Source organism: Tripterygium wilfordii, chromosome 2, assembly GCF_013401445.1.
Source record: "Tripterygium wilfordii isolate XIE 37 chromosome 2, ASM1340144v1, whole genome shotgun sequence".
Lineage (NCBI taxonomy): Eukaryota > Viridiplantae > Streptophyta > Magnoliopsida > Celastrales > Celastraceae > Tripterygium > Tripterygium wilfordii.
In genome coordinates, this window is record NC_052233.1 from 601,260 (window position 1) to 620,169 (window position 18,910).

General features: G+C 36.0%; 3 protein-coding genes across 9 annotated transcripts; 1 reads left to right on the plus strand and 2 right to left on the minus strand.

The window, feature by feature from the left end:
• The first annotated feature begins 2,619 nt into the window (after positions 1–2,619).
• On the plus strand, positions 2,620–8,165 carry LOC120013275 (zinc finger protein GIS2-like). The gene is made up of 4 exons (XM_038865031.1): positions 2,620–2,776; positions 4,774–4,976; positions 5,940–6,032; positions 7,347–8,165. Exons 2-4 carry the CDS (start codon positions 4,858–4,860, stop codon positions 7,909–7,911), a joined length of 777 nt encoding a protein of 258 aa, XP_038720959.1. The 5' UTR covers positions 2,620–2,776; positions 4,774–4,857; the 3' UTR covers positions 7,912–8,165.
• A 953-nt stretch (positions 8,166–9,118) lies between these two features.
• Positions 9,119–13,044, minus strand: LOC120005235 (protein FMP32, mitochondrial-like). 7 transcript variants are annotated; one of them, XR_005469761.1, is made up of 9 exons: positions 12,562–13,044; positions 12,341–12,472; positions 12,178–12,237; positions 10,384–10,460; positions 10,236–10,292; positions 10,042–10,108; positions 9,757–9,965; positions 9,505–9,536; positions 9,119–9,420 (listed from the first exon to the last, which is right to left on the minus strand). XR_005469761.1 is itself a non-coding variant. In XM_038854754.1 (7 exons), exons 1-7 carry the CDS (start codon positions 12,724–12,726, stop codon positions 9,846–9,848), a joined length of 678 nt encoding a protein of 225 aa, XP_038710682.1. In that variant the 5' UTR covers positions 12,727–13,044; the 3' UTR covers positions 9,119–9,845. The 7 variants fall into 7 exon arrangements, 1 of the variants encoding a protein (XP_038710682.1); XR_005469758.1 differs by having other exon boundaries at positions 9,526–9,580; XR_005469760.1 differs by having other exon boundaries at positions 9,505–9,580.
• A 2,224-nt stretch (positions 13,045–15,268) lies between these two features.
• LOC120005390 (GATA transcription factor 7) lies at positions 15,269–16,762 on the minus strand. Its single transcript, XM_038855003.1, has 3 exons — positions 16,610–16,762; positions 16,185–16,525; positions 15,269–16,096 (listed from the first exon to the last, which is right to left on the minus strand). Exons 2-3 carry the CDS (start codon positions 16,521–16,523, stop codon positions 15,497–15,499), a joined length of 939 nt encoding a protein of 312 aa, XP_038710931.1. The 5' UTR covers positions 16,524–16,525; positions 16,610–16,762; the 3' UTR covers positions 15,269–15,496.
• Positions 16,763–18,910: the final 2,148 nt, after the last annotated feature.

Consider the following 18,910-nt stretch of genomic DNA (forward strand, 5'->3'; position numbering starts at 1 on the left):
ATTAGATGTGAAAAAGATAAAATAATATTTTAAATTTATATTTAACGATACAAAGTTTTCATATCTTTCTTATTTTTAAATTGATTTTAGTCTATTTAAAAAATACTGTTAGAATCGCAAACACGATCGAAACATAAAGGACTTAGGGTCGCTGTATAATTGTACATATTTTACGGCTGACCCCTCACACAACTGTGAGTCGAGAGAGGGGTCCCGTTAAGGTGGGTCCCGATTATAATGAAAAGGAAGGAAGTTTGTTTTGAAAGCCGTCAAATATATTGGAAAGAGTTGACGGAACCAAAGCTATGTTTGGCAGCGACCACATAGATTTTAGGAATTGTCTTGCATATAGGGTTTTATTGGCTTTTATATGTTAGTCAAGCAAACATGGCTTACAAGGGGTGCTCTCGTGGGCCGTTGGGAGACTCAGAGCCGAAACTATTTAAAGCAAATAATAATTAGAAAAAAAAAACGTTACTGTAATTTGATAGGTCCGTGATCCGTCAGTCACAAATTACCGAGTGAAATTAAAAAAAATAATTTACTAACATGTTTTGACCGATTTTATGAATCTAATGATATTTTTTTTTTCATTTCAAACAAAATTCAAATCCAACGAGAAAAAATATGAAATTTATTGATCGTTAAATATAAACTCGAAACATTGTATATATTTTTCACGTTCAATTTAATTTTTATTTGGGACAAAAGATATATTGTTTGAATTGTAAACTTAATCAAAACATATTCATAATTTTTTAAAAGCAAAAAATAATTGTTTTACCACAGCAAAAAGGGATTCGATCACTTAAATAATACATTTTTAATCAATTTACTAAATAATTTGATGGTTAATATGAAAATATGCATTAAATACAGAATATTTTTATTGATTGTAAATAAACATGCATTAATCATCGGTAAATTTTGAGGTAATTTGGTCGTTAATGACTTAATATGATAATATGCATTAAATTATTTGATTATATATACCATAATTCACGTTCCTAAATTGCATAACAATATAAAATCAATCAAACCTACCAAATATAAATGGCATTTCAATCCATGAATTAATGACACAAGAAAAATATGGAATGAAAGCGTATATAAGATTAATTATGGTATGTAAATAATTCTAATTATTTCATTGATTTTTAATTCTATTAATTTAGACATCAGGAAAATTGAAAATTTGATTTTTTTTGTACCCTTTTCTAAAATTTGAAAACCGTAATTTGAGTAAAAGAGATAAAAAAAAAAACTAAATACAATAAATGAATACATTAAACAACCATAAATTTAAAATACGGGAATATTTTTAAGAATAAAAAACGTATTTAAATTAAACTACAATAAATTCATACAAAACATTTTTTTTCTTTATTTTCTCTCACTTACATGATTGATTATTCATTATTGGAATAAACACCTCAATTCTTGAATTGGGTAGCTTTCACATTGTGTATGTAAGAGAGAACCACGAGTAACTCAGATGATACTCATGTATGTAGTATCTCTCGTAGAGATCTCGAGTTCGAGCCTCCTTCATTCCCTTCCCCTGTAATAAAAAAAAGATTGTGTGTAATAGTTTCATTAGTTTGTTAGGTCACCTTTTACACTTCCTAACCTCACTTAAACCATAGAATTAAAGTAATTTTTTGTGGCTTTACATGTGTTAGGTGGATAATTTTTTATTTTGTATTTGGTTGATTGGTTGCAATTTCATCTGTTCAACAAGCTTATCAAACTGAAGAAAAAGTGTGCCAAGCTGCCAATAACATTTGCATTGGATGCTCAAAGAATATGACATTACCTATTTTAGTTTTAGTTTTTTTTAAAAAAATTTAATCTATGATGTTTTCAAGCAAATTCAAGCATAATATTTGTAGTGGACAAAGCAAAACATCACACACACACACACATATATATATATATTTGTAGTTAAGAAACTTATATCCTTTTTTTAATCACGTGGCCAAAATTGTGAAGAAAGACAAAATATAAAGTGAGGGTTTCTTTTTATTACATATGTGAGTTCAACTAGAGAGGCCATGCTGGTGTTTCAAACTTTATTGGGTAATGGTTAGGGGAATATTGGTGAATCTAATCATTTGAGTGATAAACCTAGTAGTGTATATTTCAAGGGTTAAAACATATATACTCGTTAGGTATTGAGTTCGATTTTTACTGGGAGCAATATCCTTGTGGTCACGTGTTGAATTTTAGACCAATTTACCATCTTATCAGGTGAAAAATTTATGTGTGTGGAGGAGGGTCTGACAACCGAATTCAAACCATATCGTATGTGAGCTTAGCTTTTTAGCTAGAGGTATAGGGGAATCTTTATGAAGCTTTAACAAAACTTCATCTAAAAACTTTGATAGTTGGTCACTTTACCATTGTTACAAGAAAGACATCAAATATAGCCAACAAAATCTCACTTGGCTTCCTTTACTCCTTTATGTTGTCCTTTTTTTGCTTATACCCTCCTCTGCTGTGTGGACCCATTTGATTAGGCCTTCTATACTAGGATACAAAATGGGCCGGGCTTAATGGATCCGGCTTCATTAAGCCAATATAAGATTCGGCCTCTACAAGCCCAGAAAAAGAATTTCGGGGCATCCTATTTGATGCGAGCGCAACTGACAAATCTCCTCCTGTGCTTTTCTTTCCAAAATCGTTGTTTCGCGGCTTGAGACCTGCAAACTCTTTCTGTAGTGGTTGTTTGGAGCCACAGTCGTGCGAGCTCCGTTACTGATCCACGGATTATCAGGTTTTTCTTACCTACTTCGTTTTGGCTTGTTCTTCCGTTCACTTTTGCTTTGTTTCTTTGTATTAGGGTTAGGGCTTATTGTTTTCTATATTTCCTTCACGTGTGTTTGTCTGCGTGTACTTTTGGGTGATATTATTTGTTTTATTAGCAGTTTTTGTATTTTGTTGATTGTGAGCTTTCCTGGACTGTTAGATAGGGTTGGTTATGAGGTTATTCGCCTATTCATGTCCATTTCATCTTATGTGTGTTTAATCTGTGGAAAAGTTGCTGTGAATCAAGAAAATGTTGAGTCATTCGAAGTTTAATATATGCAATGCTCATTTAGGAATTTATATGGGTGCATACGTATATAAATACTCGTGTCAGTGTATACTGTTTTGTGGGGCGTGATTCTTGTAGGAAGAGAAAGAAATTGAAGAAGTTTTCGTGGGCATGGCTATAAGGAGGCCTATGATAGATACAGAGACATTTGTGTTGTTTTATATTTATTTGATTCAGTTATAGTTGACTTGGTTGTTTTGTGATAAATTTTATGGAATTATGGATGGGTATTACTAGCATGTGTAGCATATAAGGTTATGCTAGAGGAGAATAGCAAGGTATGCATTGGAGACTTCGTGCAATAGATGCACGTTTTTCATAAGTCGCAATTGCTAATTATTTTGAAGATTGACCATAACTACTAAAACATTCCCTATATGGATTTGAAGGTTGCAACATCTATTAATTTTCTCTTCACGCCCTCCATTATCCTGCCATTTCCTTTGTTTCTCCATGCTTGTCAATTTTTATACCTGTAAAAAGACCACAAAGCTAGTAGCATAGTTTACTTTTTCCAAATGTATGAAGTAAGGACTCGTGAGGTCCCAGTATTTTGGAATTTGGATGTGAAATTGGAAGTTAAATAGAAAATTGGTTGAAGAGTCTTGGGTCTTGGCCTTTGATCACAGTTGATTAATGATCAGATGTTAGCTAATTTGGTTGGAAAGAAACAAAAGATTCTTCAATGAAAAGAAACTGATGTAGACATTTTTATAGATCATTGGTTCTCCACTAGCATGTTTTGGCTTTCTAAAATTTGTGACAAACAACTTTCTAGCCACAAATAGCTTGTTTTGCATTTTATGGATTTGCTTTTTCCGTATATGTAACTGTTGTTATTGTATCTTTCTCCTTCGGGGTTTTGTCTTCTGGGTGGCCCTGAATAATTTTTTTTTGCATTAAAAAAAATGCTTAAGTATGTTGCTGTCAGGAGCACCGGTATACTTGGCTCAAAAGAATTTGGTTTTCTCTCTTTATGAAATAAAGATACCATCGCTCAAGCCTGCGGGGGTTCTTTCTTTTTTTCTTGGTTTACTCTTTCTGCATAGCTATTTGAGCATTCCAGATTTGTTTTTGGTTGATAAATTATATCTTTTGTATGTATGAATCGTAAATGAAGGTGAAATCAAAAGCATTTTTGTTAGGGTATCTGAGTTGGCTAATTGCCCATCTGTCTGTTACTTTTTTTTGTCTTACCCCTTTTTCTTCCTCTTGAAAATCGCTTTTCCAAATGCTCGGGACTGTATCTTGACCTTTCCCTGCATTTGTGCAACAAGTTGTTAATTGTAGAAACCATATGCGAAGTTAACAAGATCTTTATTGGGACCCCTATTTGTTCTCCTTTTTTCTGCCCCCTTTTAATCCTCCTTTGCTTCCAGTCCATGGTTTACATCTCATTGAGAAGGTTGTTCAAGAAATTGGTGTCAACTAATGCATGATCATTTGTTGCATATGGGAAATGACTGTTTGTTGGAGCTGCCTGAAATATGTGGGAAGGATGTGGTTGACAAACCAGTTTTGCCCACTTGGCAATGAGCATGGATGTGTGATTGATCTAAGATGTAGTGTGTGTTAATTCTATTTTCTTTACTCTTCGGATTCTGTGATTTCTGTTTTGGAGGGGATAGTAGGGGGTCTTGGTTGGGCTAATGGATGACGATGGGTGTGGTTGACAGGGAGGAGTCAACAGCTGGCGGTGTTTGTGGTGGTAGTTCTTTTGCAGATCAGTGGCGGTAGGTGTTAAATAAGGAGTTCTAAAAATGAATTCTGATAGCAGAAGCCGAATCCGGAGCAGAAGCCCAATGGATCGTAAGATCCGGTCTGAACGCTTTTCGTATCATGATGCACCTTATAGAAGAGATTCAAATCGGGGCTTCAGGTTTTCTGTATTTCACTGATTTGTTTGTTTTTTGGCATATGCTAAGGAGGTGGTATGTGAAGTTAATATGTACTTTGTTGGAGTTTTTTTGTGTGTTGATCTTGTGCTTGATTACACTGTCTGGGATCTTTAAGGTTCAGTTTCAAATTCTTGGTTCAAGGTGTTCTCAGCCTATTATGTACAATTTTTGTGCTTCAGATAGGAACTTTGCCTTATCTATCTTGTTACTTGTCTGGTTTTGCACCCCCTTGGCACTCATTTTTAATAATAGTTTTCCTACATTCAAAAAAAAAGTGTACCTTTTGTACTAGAGATTATTCTTTTCTGTTTGCCCCTTGGGGGTTTAGAGAAGGAAGAGGGGAAAAGATTTCTTTATAACAAGCCTTGACCGTACTTCTCCACCAACTTTGATAAATAGTACGGAAAAGCAAGATTGCTTAAATTAATTTTTTTGGGGGATGATTATCTCAAATTTTGACCCGACTTAGGAAGGGTAGCCCATTGGTAAGAGATGGGAACTCATGATCAACCATAAACTCGAAGCTTTTGGGTACAAATCTCACCTGGTGTAACCAGGGGCGAATCCAAGTTGATGAGTTAGTAGAGGGTTTAACTTTGTCCTACCTTGTAGAGGTCTTACAATCAAAGTTATTATGATATTATCTTAAATTTACATGCTCTTGATGTTAATAGATCTGGGATTTCTTTTTGCAAATGGATGAATAATTTTTTTTAAATTTTTTTTCCGTGTTATTAGTTTTACATGCATTTGTGTGGGATTGAGATGATGTAGGTGTAAATATCTTTTATTCTTCTCTCTCTCTCCATCTGTGTGTACATACATACATATGTTGTTTCTTTCGAATAACTTGAAGATTAATTTTTTAAAATGTTATTTTAAATGTACAAATTTTCCTTTTTTCATTATATTCTTGTTTAACCACATTTTATTGTTGTCATCAGCCAAAGCAATCTGTGCAATAATTGCAATCGACCTGGTCATTTTGCCAGAGAGTGTACTAATGTGTCATTGTGTCACAACTGTGGCCTTCCCGGGTAAGGAGTATCATTCATCAGCCAATCTTATATGTTTTCTGTTAACAAAACTGACTTAGGCTATTTGTATTCTATTTAGTCTTTATTAGGTAGTGCATGAATTTGCAATCTTCCCATACTGTAGTCTGTAGAACAAGAATAACAAGAAGAAAATAAATGAAAGGATAAATAGACACTTCAAAAAAGAAAATAAATGAAAAGATAAATAGACACTTCAAAATAATCCAAGCTTAAGATCGGTTGCATGATTTGTTATGTTTTTCTTGACACCTCTAAGCTTTCTTATCATGCTATTATTTAGTCAACAAAATGGTAAGATACGTTGATGATGCTTATGTTTTGCTGTGAGTAATTGTTTTTGCCTCTCTCTAGTTTAATGTTCAACGATCAGACCCTGGTAATCAGATTGATTGATATGTAGTGTCTTTGACATGGATTATTGACCATACCATTTCCTTTCCTTTTTTCATCTTTATCTTTCTTTTTGGGTTCTGGGTTACAAATGACATAAAACCCTGAAATTCTATCCTTTATGCAACTTGTACAACAATATTGCCATATTTAATTTCTGTTGAAAATGTATTCACCTAGCTTCTCAGAACCCCATTACTTGGTTCACTGATTCAGCCACCAAGACAGCATTTAATTCCTATCGCTAAATGTTGGCTAGGTGTTGGGCATTGTATATATTATTTATTGTCAACGGTCTTCCGCAAAGAAAATTTAGGCAAGAAAAAAAGAGTAACAAACAAAGAGTGTTGTTGCAACTACATACCAACTTTGATGTTACATGGGTATATGTAGTATTTGCATCTGTGTCTTCTAGATCAATTCTTAGTGTGTATAGCAGATCCACGTTCTTGTAAATGTCTTCTAAATAAGTACCTGAGTAACATTCCCAGTTCATATCTCATAAAAGACGGTAGTGTCTTCTTGCCATGGGCATTACCATTTTTTAACAGAAAGAGAATAGTTTAAATATCGAAGTTAGCTTGATTTGTCTTTTGCACTTGCAAATGTTAACTTGTTTTGTTCTGTTTGTCTGTGGGTTCTTTTCATTGCTTCCACCTCCATCATTGGCTGCTTTTTCTTCATTGGAGGAATCTAAAGGTGCCCACTGTAAACAAGATAGTCTGTCAGCTCCATTTCCTAGAAAGAGGAGAGGAGTAACTTTCACATGAAACTTCTAGGGCTCTTATCTTCCATTGTTGTGTTCAAATTTATTGTTAAATTTCACATCCCCAAAGCTATCTGTTTAGAGCAATGAATGTTGCGATTATTGTGAAACTGACATATATGAAAATATCTGAGCAGGCATATTGCTTCAGAATGCACTACGAAGTCTTTGTGTTGGAACTGCCGGGAACCTGGCCACATGGCCAGTGACTGTACAAATGAAGGCATATGCCACACTTGTGGCAAGGCTGGACATCGTGCCAGAGAATGCACTGTACCACTGATGCCACCTGGAGAATTGAGGTTGTGTAACAACTGCTATAAGCAAGGTCATATTGCAGCTGATTGTACCAACGAAAAAGCATGCAAAAATTGCAGAAAGACTGGTCACTTGGCGCGTGATTGTCCGAATGAACCCACCTGTAACTTGTGCAATGTGGCAGGGCATATGGCTAGACAATGCCCAAAAGCTAACATTCTTGGAGATCGTGGCAGCATTGGCGGCGGTGGCAGTGTTCGTGGTGGAGGTGTTCATGGGGGGAGTTACCGTGACATTGTTTGTAGAAATTGCCAGCAGTTGGGGCACATGAGTAGGGAGTGCATGGCGCCATTGATGATCTGTCACAACTGTGGAGGAAGAGGACATTTGGCATATGAATGTCCATCTGGGCGGTTTATGGATCGCTATTCTCGGAGGTATTGATGGTTGAAACTAAATAGATTGTGAGGTTGGCTTAAATTTTTACTTTTTTAGGTGTGATATGAGTGTCAATGGTTGGAACTTAATAATCTAGTGATTCTTGTGCTTGTGTTTGAAATAGAGAAATTTGCTATTAACGCTAACTACTGTTGTTGTATGTTATCCTTTTTGGGTGATTGTGTATTGCTGTATCGCTAACTACTGTTGTTGTATGTTATCCTTTTTGGGTGATTGTGTATTGCTGTATCTTCTCTTCATTCTTTAGGGACCTCTTCCAATTCCTACGCACACTAATTTCCACTTTTGACTATTTTTTTTCTCGACCCTTTGAGCATGCTTGTCTAGATGTAGTGATGAACTACCTCTTCCAATTCCTACGCACACTAATTTCCACTTTTGACTATTTTTTTCCTCGACCCTTTGAGCATGCTTGTCTAGATGAAGTGATGAACTATGGGGGACGTCTTCGGCAAGTCCACTCAAAGTTGGGTGATGGTATGAAAACACAAGAATGCACCTGGCAATTTTGGATCAAAACATGCCCGTTAAACTACAAAAGTCTGATGTGGTTTGGTGAAAGCCGTAAGTCTCACTTGGTTTGGTGAAAGCCTCAACTCAAGTGGGGTGATAACTTTTAAAGGGCAAAATTGTGTGGGCCTTTGCACCTGGAGGAGACAGTTTTTCGGTGGATTTAATTTGTTTGGGGCTTTGGGCCAAACTTAACAATGTCTATATGACTTGGATTGTTATACAACATGACAAGTTAGAAGGTGCTGATATGAATAGTTGAACTTTACAAATTATGACACATCAGTAGGACGATAGACCGAAATTGTCAAATTCTGTCTAGAGGATCAAATTGAAAAAAATTAAACTTTAAGTGATTAAATTGATACAATTTAATTTTCAATGATCAAATTGAAATAGATTAATCTTTTGACCACAAACAAATTCTATTAACCGATCACAAGTTCTATTAACCCGGGGTTTCCTTATCATTCGTATGTAAGAAGTGGTCATTTTCAGCATGTATTGGGGGGAAAAAAGCCGATAAATTTTTGGTACAGCCAGTTAACTAGACAACAGGAGTATTTGTGACCATGAAAATAGGGTAGAACGATTGGAGAAGATGACCGATAATAGCAACAAACGGTATTTGCTTTTCTACAGCACTAAGCCAGAAGGCTAAGAAACACAACCACAAACAAGATCACACACATTAGCACTCACATTGAAGCATGAGAAAATGACAAGGAAAGAAGCTACACAACTTGCATTCACCACACATTAGTAACTTTCGTTTACTTTTCCTTGTCAATAAACATGTACAAAATGTACTATTAAGAATAAAAACATGAAGAAAATATAACTTCCTGAAAAGTATAAAAGTTTAATTATGACATCGTCTTTCGCAGGATTCGGATACAAGTAAAATATAAGGATGACTGTAGCCCCCTTCCTTCTTAGCGGAGAGGATTGTTCATCATCCAATTGCTCTAGGACTTCAGGATTCTGCAAATAAATAGCTCCCTATTTGCATGTTTCCTTGATGTCCATAAAAAATAAAATAAAACACAAACTTCAAAAAATATTTACCATAATGAAAAATAGATCTACCTCTTTTTCCCCTGCAATGGCAGAAAGCCAGAAACTTCATGATATGCTTGCTTCACTGCACTGCTAGTATATTGACTGAATGTAGTAAACTCAATTGGCTATTTGCAACAATACTTCAAAATTTCTAAAATACAGATGTGTTCTGCCTTTTCTTCCAAGTGCTCAAAAACTAAAAACATGAAAGAATTCCAGCAAAAATTCAATAGAAAAATCGCGAACATTAGCATGTACCTAGAAGCATTTCAGGCAGCCAACGACTGAGAATGACATTAAAAGTTCTGTTCAATGCCACCATTAATCATGAAAAAAATGTAGTTGCCCTACATAAAAATGCGGACAACAGCAAACCCAACAGCCGATATGGAAACAAGGGCTCCTACGTAATACTTCATCACATCATATTTTGCAGCTCCAAGTTGGTCTCTTAATGCAAGGATTTCCTGAAGACAAGTTTTCATAATCCTTAAGTCCAACCACTAAAATCAAGCATTTTCTACATTCCATAATCAAAACTACCTGGTCAAGTTTTTTAGTGAGGTGGTTCGTTTCAGCATTTTGATTTGCAAGCTCGTCTTTTATACGTCTGCATTCAAATGGCAAACAATTGAAGCAGATATGAAAGTAAGGGTATTTCACCGGTACACTTCACATGTCAAAGTAAGGGTACAATTGAAGCAAATGAATATTACTTGAAGATTGAGTTCACTCACCCTCTTTCAAGATTTAAATCCAAACGCTGCCCAGCAGTGACATTGTCAATTTTAAACCTATTTCAGGAAGCAAGCTTTTTACTGCTAAAATCCACACAATAGAACTTACAAAGAATAAACATCTCAAAAATATATTTATGAGAAACACCTCAAATCACTGCGCATCTTCTCGATGCTGTCTTGGAGTTTTTCAGTTTCACTTTTCAACATAGAAAAATGATGCTCCTGAATTCAGAGTAACACAATAATCAACACTATGCTTAAGATACTTATAATCTATTGAACAAGGAAGAATAATTCAAGATATATATCAAGGAACAAGGATGAAAGACAGCTCAACTATCAACGAGATTTAGGAAATATGCAAGCGAAAAACACGTAAAAAATTGTAAGGCCGACAGCCAAGAATGCTAAAACAAGCATATCGCACTTGCACAACTCCATTGTCTTGCACATTTGAGAGACACCAGTTGGGCCACTATCAGTCAAATTCCTAGGTTTTCCACCAAAAAAAGGGTTCAACATCAAAGAAATGACGAAGTCCACTTGTCCACCAAGAAAAGAAAATTTGGTTACGTAATTCCCAAATGGGGTCTTTATGCCACACCCTACTATAAACCGCAATAGCCTAAAATATCTAAAATCCGTAAATTTTACTGTTCAGTGTTTACACATCCTGAACAAACCCCAGATTCTCGCTTTTCGTTGTGCTACTCCCAAGATGCCAACTGAAATAACAAAAATACTTTCAGCAAATTTATTCACTGCATCTTTTTGCCCCAAAAGGAGAAATTACATCGAAGGAAGACAAGGTGGTTTCTCCATGCACTAAACCAATTCTACGTATCTAACAGATTATAAACAAAGGCTTGCAGGGGGGCAACTTAGAGTCACAGATGCAATTCCTGGAAACAACCTCTCAATATATTATGTGGGGGCAAGGTCTACGTACGTCCTCCTATTCCCGACCCCGCCCACTCCTAGAGTCTTGTGCACGGGAGTTGTTTACCTTTTTTTAGGTAACTAAAGTCTCTAAGAAGTTAAAGAGCCTTTTCATAACCATCTCAAGAAGTGAGCTCCTGCCCCAACAAGAGCTTTATCATAAATAAAACCAAGTAACTACCCATAGCACTTTATAGGTAACTCACTTCCTCTTGTTTTTGCAAGTTTTGGGAATATTTCCATTCATAGGATCAATATCCACATCCAGGAATATAAACATCAGCTTCAAAAAGCAATCAGTCCATCAATAAGATCCCCAATGAATCTTTTTCTTTCCTAGTTTCATGTATCTTCTTCTTTTTTTGAAGTCTAAAAATTATGAACAAGGGCACCATAGTAGCACCACCGAAACTACAGTTAAAAGCACTTTTCATTTAACCAACTACGTTGAATACTTACTTACAAAAATCTCCACGAATTCGGCAGCAATAAACAAAAAAGGAAATAATATGACATTTATCCTCCACTCTTCGTTCAGAACTTGAAACACCAACATTTTAGCAAATTTTGAACAAAAATTGCCCATAAATCCGTGTCTATCCCATCAGGGGTAAATCTGTTTACTGCATATTTTGAGACGAGACCAAATATAATGTACTAATGTAGAAGGGGCCAAGGTGATGATTTGCCGTCTCCCTCAGTGTAATGTAGCATCAATTAGCAATTCATTTTTACCCTTTTCTTGCAAACTGCATGGTTACAATTCTTACCCAAGAGTTCCTTAAGCAAAGAGAACCATTAGAGGTGATGACAAATGTCAGCAGAACAAGGCCTATGACACTACTATTTCAAAAATAAGGTCAAAACACCAGCAATTTTTACAAAAAAAGTTTAACATAACTATATACTCAAGATAACTACATATTGGTGTTAGATTTAAATAGTATGCCTCGTTACCAAGTTGCTAAAACTCAACCATGTCAATTTATGCAGTCAATACCTGTGAACTTTCTAGCTCTGATTTGAACTTTGACAGATTGGATTCTCGCAACTTCACAAACTGCACAAGCGATAGCAATAAAATCATCTTTAACAGGTCCAAAATTAATAATGAAAAAATCACAATTAAAATAGAATTGCAATTCATCTTTTGACAAACTTACATTTTCCATTTCTTCTTTGGTAACCAATGAATGTCCGACGTTCTGCAATTTTTGGTTCAATACCTCAGTGATAGCTGAGACGATTGCTTCAGCCTGTTTTACAGGCATTCCTTGAGCTTCTAATGCCAACACCTTGACATAGCATGAAAGATATTCAATAAAGGAGAACCCAACAAACAAGTCAATAAATATTTAGTATTTCATAAGCCGAAATAAATAACCATAGATGGCGCATCGGCTTTCTCATCGGGTCTCGTGAGCTGAGAAATCTGTCGGTGATGCCGGAATGCATTGGTAAGAGGAATTGAAGTCGACGAAGAGGCATCAATTCGAAGTCCGACATTGCAGTTCGATCCTAGTCGAACAAGCCTTCTATATGTGACCATTAATTCTCTTACTAGACGCAGAATTCGAAAAAATCAATCAATAATGCCATCAGAACAAAATAAAGCAAAAATATTTTGACCAGGAACTGAATCTCAGCGATCGAGTAGAAAGATTTGGATCCAGAACTCCCAATAATCTATAAAGATCCCTCAAAATCAGATAACAGATAGAGGAAACGCGGCGAGACACGAAGATTGACGAGTTAGTTGGAATAGAAATGACTAAGGATTTTTCTTTTGGAAGAAGAGAGGGGAAACGCAGGCGATGAATGACGGAGGAAGAGGGCGGTTAGGGAATAAGGCAGGAATCGTTGCTTGTAATCGCATAGTGCAATGGCATATAGAGGTGTAAGTGGGCCCGGCCCGGCCCGGCCTGGATACAGAATGAACGGGCCGTGCTGGGCTCGGCCCTAAGTAAGTTATCCTGTAATCAAAGAACAACCGGTAGAAGAACTGAGGCGAAAGGCACTCAAGAGCCACCATAGTGGTGGAAACATCTAAGAAATACATAAGACTTGACATTTGAATGACCCATGTAGAATCCAATAAATACTGCTTTTTGAGAATGGGAGATAACTTGATTGGTCTGGTTATCTGCCCAGGATCTTGAGGTCCAGGGTTCTATTCTCATCAGGGGAGTTTGGGATTTGGGTAGTTTGGGATTTGGGTAGTTTTCCATCTGCTGTGGTGGCCTTCATGCCCCTCGGTCATGGCTTAGCGTGTGTGTGGCCTGTAGGCCTTTAAAAAAATAATAAATAAATAAATATTGCTTTCAAGAACTTAACAATATTAAGAATTTATCATTGTACGTTACCATGCTATCTTATCCTTCACAAACACATGCTTGAACAGAGATGGGGACTTCCTCAACCCACACTCGAAAAGTCGGACTGGAGGGATAGAGAGGAGCCACTGCATGAGCCACAACGTTACCTTCTCTTCTCCCATGGTTGATCAACCAGTGTGTAAAATACTGCAATAAACTGCGAATCTCTACAACCACCAAGCACCATTCATAGAGCAAAACTTCATACCCCCGAATTGCATTGACAATTATTAATGAATCACCTTCCAGAACAAATAGAGGAGAAACCCAAATCACTAGCCAACCGAACGGCATGGAGGGCTAGCTGCCATAGCCTCTGCCACATCTGGAGACATAGAGAAACCTCGGATCAAGGAACTCGAAGCGAGAACATCTCCCTGATATGTATTAAATTAGGTTCAAGAACTGAAGAACAACGTAGATCTAATATGACGTTGGGCTAACAAGTGGATGTATTGTCCGCTTTAGGTTTAAAGACCTACACGTTTGTATCCTTCAAAAAATCGTCTACAATTAAGAGATGTTGGAGCTTAAGCTATCAAACATTTTACTTTCCATGAACTTTCTAATGTTGACATTTTTATCTTTAAGACTTTCACAATAATCTTTGTAGTATGATTAGAGAAACTTGATAGAGTGATAGATTACTGCATTCTGTGTGTGTAATCAACCCTTAGATCCTTGGCTTCCATCAACAAGTCAACACATCCAGTCAGTTGTTCGGTGGGCAATTGTGTGGGTTTTACATTATAAAAAATAAAAGTCAAACACATGATGGTCCACTCATTTGGAGTGGGAGGGGGCTGCAATTTCAAAATTCCACCCAAAATCATGTTAAATCATGGTCTAACGTGTTTATTTGAGTATTTTGGGTGTTCCTATTGTTACAATACGGTAGATTTTGAGTCCATTGTCATTTTTATTAAAAAAAATAGTAGATGAATTCAAAAGACATATTTTAGTTGCGTGTAACGAAAATCTTTGACGGAGATTATTTCTTACGGTTTTATGCAAGAATAACCTTAGTAATTGTTAATACAACATGTTCTTATCATCCATTTTTTTGTTTTCGACAAAAAATTATGATTTAACATGATTTTGCGAAAGAATTACACTCAATCTCACCCATTTGAAATTGTAGCCTCCATCCCCATTTGTTGTCATACCAATAAACCATCTGAAAATTTTAGATTGGATTTTGATTTCCAAAATCTTTAGAAGAACACATGTAATTTTTATACTCCATTAACAACTAGCTATTATATCTCAAAGTGTTGACATGTTGTGCTCCATTCAATATTTGAAGTTGGCCATCACTCTCTATAGACTGACTTGTTGACAAGGGCACTTGGTGACTGAGTCAGCAGGCAATAATACAAGAAAATCTCAATTCCTTTCCATTGGTGGTCTCAAATCATTAGTACCTCATTTTTTTAATTACTAAAGTTGGTCCCAATACTCTTCATCTCTGTCCCTCTTGTCCACAAGAGAACAAGTTGCTTTCATCATGACCCCATCAAAGCAGCTCAACATATTTGAACATTTCAAAGACCCCCATCCACGCTGCCAAGAGAGAATTAATTAACCTTTTTGTATCTAATTGACTTTTTTAAAAAATATCATTTGACAAATATGTTCGCAGTTAGAATCGAAGAGCATTCATATATCTAATTCAATTCAATCGATTGTCAATCGAATCGCCCCTCATTTATCTAATTGACCTAAATTAACTCCAAACCTAATTTTAGAAGGAAAAAATCCTGAAAAAAGTCAAAAAATTACAAAATATATATAATAAATTAGAACATTAAAGTTTAAAGAAAAGATCTTACCTAATTGGGAAAAATTCTACAACCACTACCTTGAATCGGTCTAGACCGGGTTCATATGAAACTAAACTCTAAACCCTAAACTTCAAAAACTCCAAACCATGAACCATCTTGTTCAGCCTCGAACAGGGGCATCTGTCTCCTTCCTCTTCCTCATCTCCAACACTTTTCGATGACTATTCGAGTGAACATCGCCGGAGAAGGTTGGGCTGCAAGCCGGTCTATATTCGGGAAAAAGCCGGCCGGACTTGTACCGAACTCCACAAGCGTTACACAGCGTTTTGGGCCCCAGTGGACCGGTTCTCCATTGTGGGGTCTTTTGAACCTGGCAATGACTGCACCTTCGTTGAAACTGGCCCACCCATGTTAAACCGGTGGTCTGAGCCGCTGCTTTCTTTGGTTTCTTCGCCGGCGGTTTGTCAAAACCGGGTTTGTTGGATACTAAGGGACAAGGTATCCCTGACGACGCCGTGAGTGGGGACCGGAATGACCAGACTCGCCCGATAGCTCTCGACCGTTTTGTTCTTGCCTTCGACGGCACAGGAACCGGGAAAAATGGAGAATTACAGATAGACCGTTTTGATTCCGGTTCGTACCGGTTCTTCGTATAGCTCTCCGGTTTCTCCTTGAAACAAACAGGGTACAAGAGAGGAAATTCCGGTACCGAATCGTCCACAAATTGCGATACCCATTCAAGGTCGGCAAGGTCATCAGTCTGAAGCATAAATTTTTTTTAATTTCAATCGTAATTTACCAAAAAAATTCGAAAAATATATTTCTTGAATATTTTTTGAAAAATTTACCGGAACAGAGAGTTCTCCGGCGACAAATGAATCGGAGTTCTCGGTGGTGCCGGAGAGAGTGCTGGAGTTGGAATTATTGTCATCGTCCATACGTTCTTGAGAGGAAACAGAGAGTCTCTCCTTTTCCTCCTCATCTTCGTCTTCGTCAAAGCTATTCTCCTTCAATTCTCCATTAGAGAAATCAAGAAAACAGTCAACAGAGAAATCCTCCCCAATATTAGAATTCAAATACACAAAATCCTCCAAAAAGGCCTGCTGTGACGTCGTCGACGATTTCATGGCCGATATTTCTCTCTGTAAACTCGATTTCAAAGCTCTGGATTCCACATAATACTCCATATCTGCATATCAAACAAAAGGAATCAGATTCTGTGTATATATATACATATACATATATATATATAATTTATGTGTGATTTAATTACCTGATAAAGATGAAGAATTGTTGAATAGAAAGAAAAAACTGTGGATAGAAATGGGAGAGAAGTTGGTTTGATGGGGAACTGAAATGAAGGCTGGTTGTGGGCGAAACTGGTGGGAATTGATGGCTTATCTTTTTATCTACTTTTTTTTTTTAATTATTCTTCTTTGTTTTTAACGGGACTTTGTTGTTTATTTAATAAAATAAATAAAAATAAATGTGAATATCTGGTCAAATTAAAGTCTGACTATTCTGGGTCTTTATGGGTTTGCTTTGTTTGGAATCTACCATTACTCTTCAACTTATTAGATTTTTCACATTTTGACTCGGACGGCTTGGTCATATCCTCTTACAAAATGGTTATGATTACAATAATCATTTTTTTTTCGTTACACGCCATAGTTATTAGTGGCTAAACACAAAAAATGGACAACACTGTTAAGCAATTTTGTATGCTAACACACAACGTGGGGTAAAAATCCGCACAATCAGAGTCAACTCCCTGCTGGGTTTAGAGAGTTTTCGTAGAATTTGACATTTGAAGGATTGCAATGGAGATAAGGGTGGCTCTCATGATCTGGGGATACTCCAATGCTCAAGTCATTAACGTCTGATCCTTTGAGATCATTTTATAATTGTTTGGCTCAACGGGTTTCTTATTTTGAATCTGAATAGTAAATCGTATGATTAGTTGTTGCGATTGTTGTATCCATCGTTTGAAAGTTAAATCTATGAGATCGGGTTAATATAAATGAATTTTTGATTTTTTGATTTTTTGCACAAGCTTATGATTATTTTCCAAATTTTCAATTGTTTCCTATAGATTTAGAATTTACAATGATTAATCATTTCTTTGTTATTGTTTGAAACGGGTGAAGGACATTCGAATCTGATTATCAGGATAATACACACCATTTTTATCACTCCAATTATTGATTTGGTTGTGCATTTCTTTGTTATTTACCAAGTACCATATCTACTAAATTAATCAAATTTTTGAAAGATAATACTAAAGCAATTAAATTGTCACATGCCCACTAGGATTTATTCAAAAGAGACTAAGAGAGAACCGCCAAAAGCTTGAACAACTAAATAACGGACTTTCCAAGAAGTCGCTAATCATGGTCTATTATAGTATTATCTTCTTCTTTTTGTCTTCACAAAAACCGCCCCTAAACTTTCCCTTATTTACTAAAACATCTTTCTCTTCCGCGTTAATCACGCCACCTTTTAGGGTCTTTATTGCAAATCAATTTCCCACTAGTCGTTTTACTTCTCAGATGACAAGAAAAGTGCGTGTAAAATCAAACGGCCAAAAATCTCAACCTTTTCAGAATCGAACGGTTTGTACTGTTGGGTGATTACACGCGCTGTAATACTAAGTGAAAAAAGTATTTGTTCATTGGTCTTTATTGCAAATATGGAAAAATAGAGAGGGGCAAGTGCTCCACGTGGTGGAGCATTCTTTGATTTTTTTGTTGAAAATGGGGGCAGAGAGACAGCCGTTGGGGACGGTGGATCAGGGACCATATCAATCAATAATACATGCATAGTGCACGCTGCTTCTATTTTTTTCTTCCAATTAAAGGGAAAAAAAGGTTATAAATATCAACTTCATGAAAGGTGTCCTCCATTTTCTGCTCTCTTTTTTTTTTTCCCTTATTAAATCAATTTTTTGAAAACCGATAACTACCATATATAAGTTTATATTTTCAAAATAGGATATGAGCCTAAACTCAGGTTGTCATGTTCATACACGCATAAATTTTCACCTAACGACAAGGTAAGTTGGGTCAAAGCTCAGCACGTAACCACGAATATATTGCTACTAGGGGTATCCATGGTCGATTTCGGTCAGTTTTTTAGTCAATTTTTTGACATAAATTTAACTAATTATAAGGTCGGTTATTGACGATTTGATCGGTTTTTCTGCCAGTTCTCACTAACATACATTTGATAATAACCGATCAAACGGTCGGTTTAGTTTGACGTGATTTTTTAGACAGCTCTAATTGCTACCAATGAGAATCGAATTCAGAATCTTTCGAGTTCATATGATTTGATCTAGATACTCAAATTTCTATCTCACTCTCTTATTTTATAGAGTTTTTACTATTTATTCTTGAAGTGAATCCCATCATCATAGTTTAAATGTAAAATAATTGATTAATCAAGAATCATATAATTGAATAGTATAATCATAAGAAGCAAAAATTGGTTGATTTTTTCATTTTATTTTAAAATTCACTAATGCCTAAATGAAATATTGAAGGTACACTCTCTAAGCACACGTACAAGAATGACT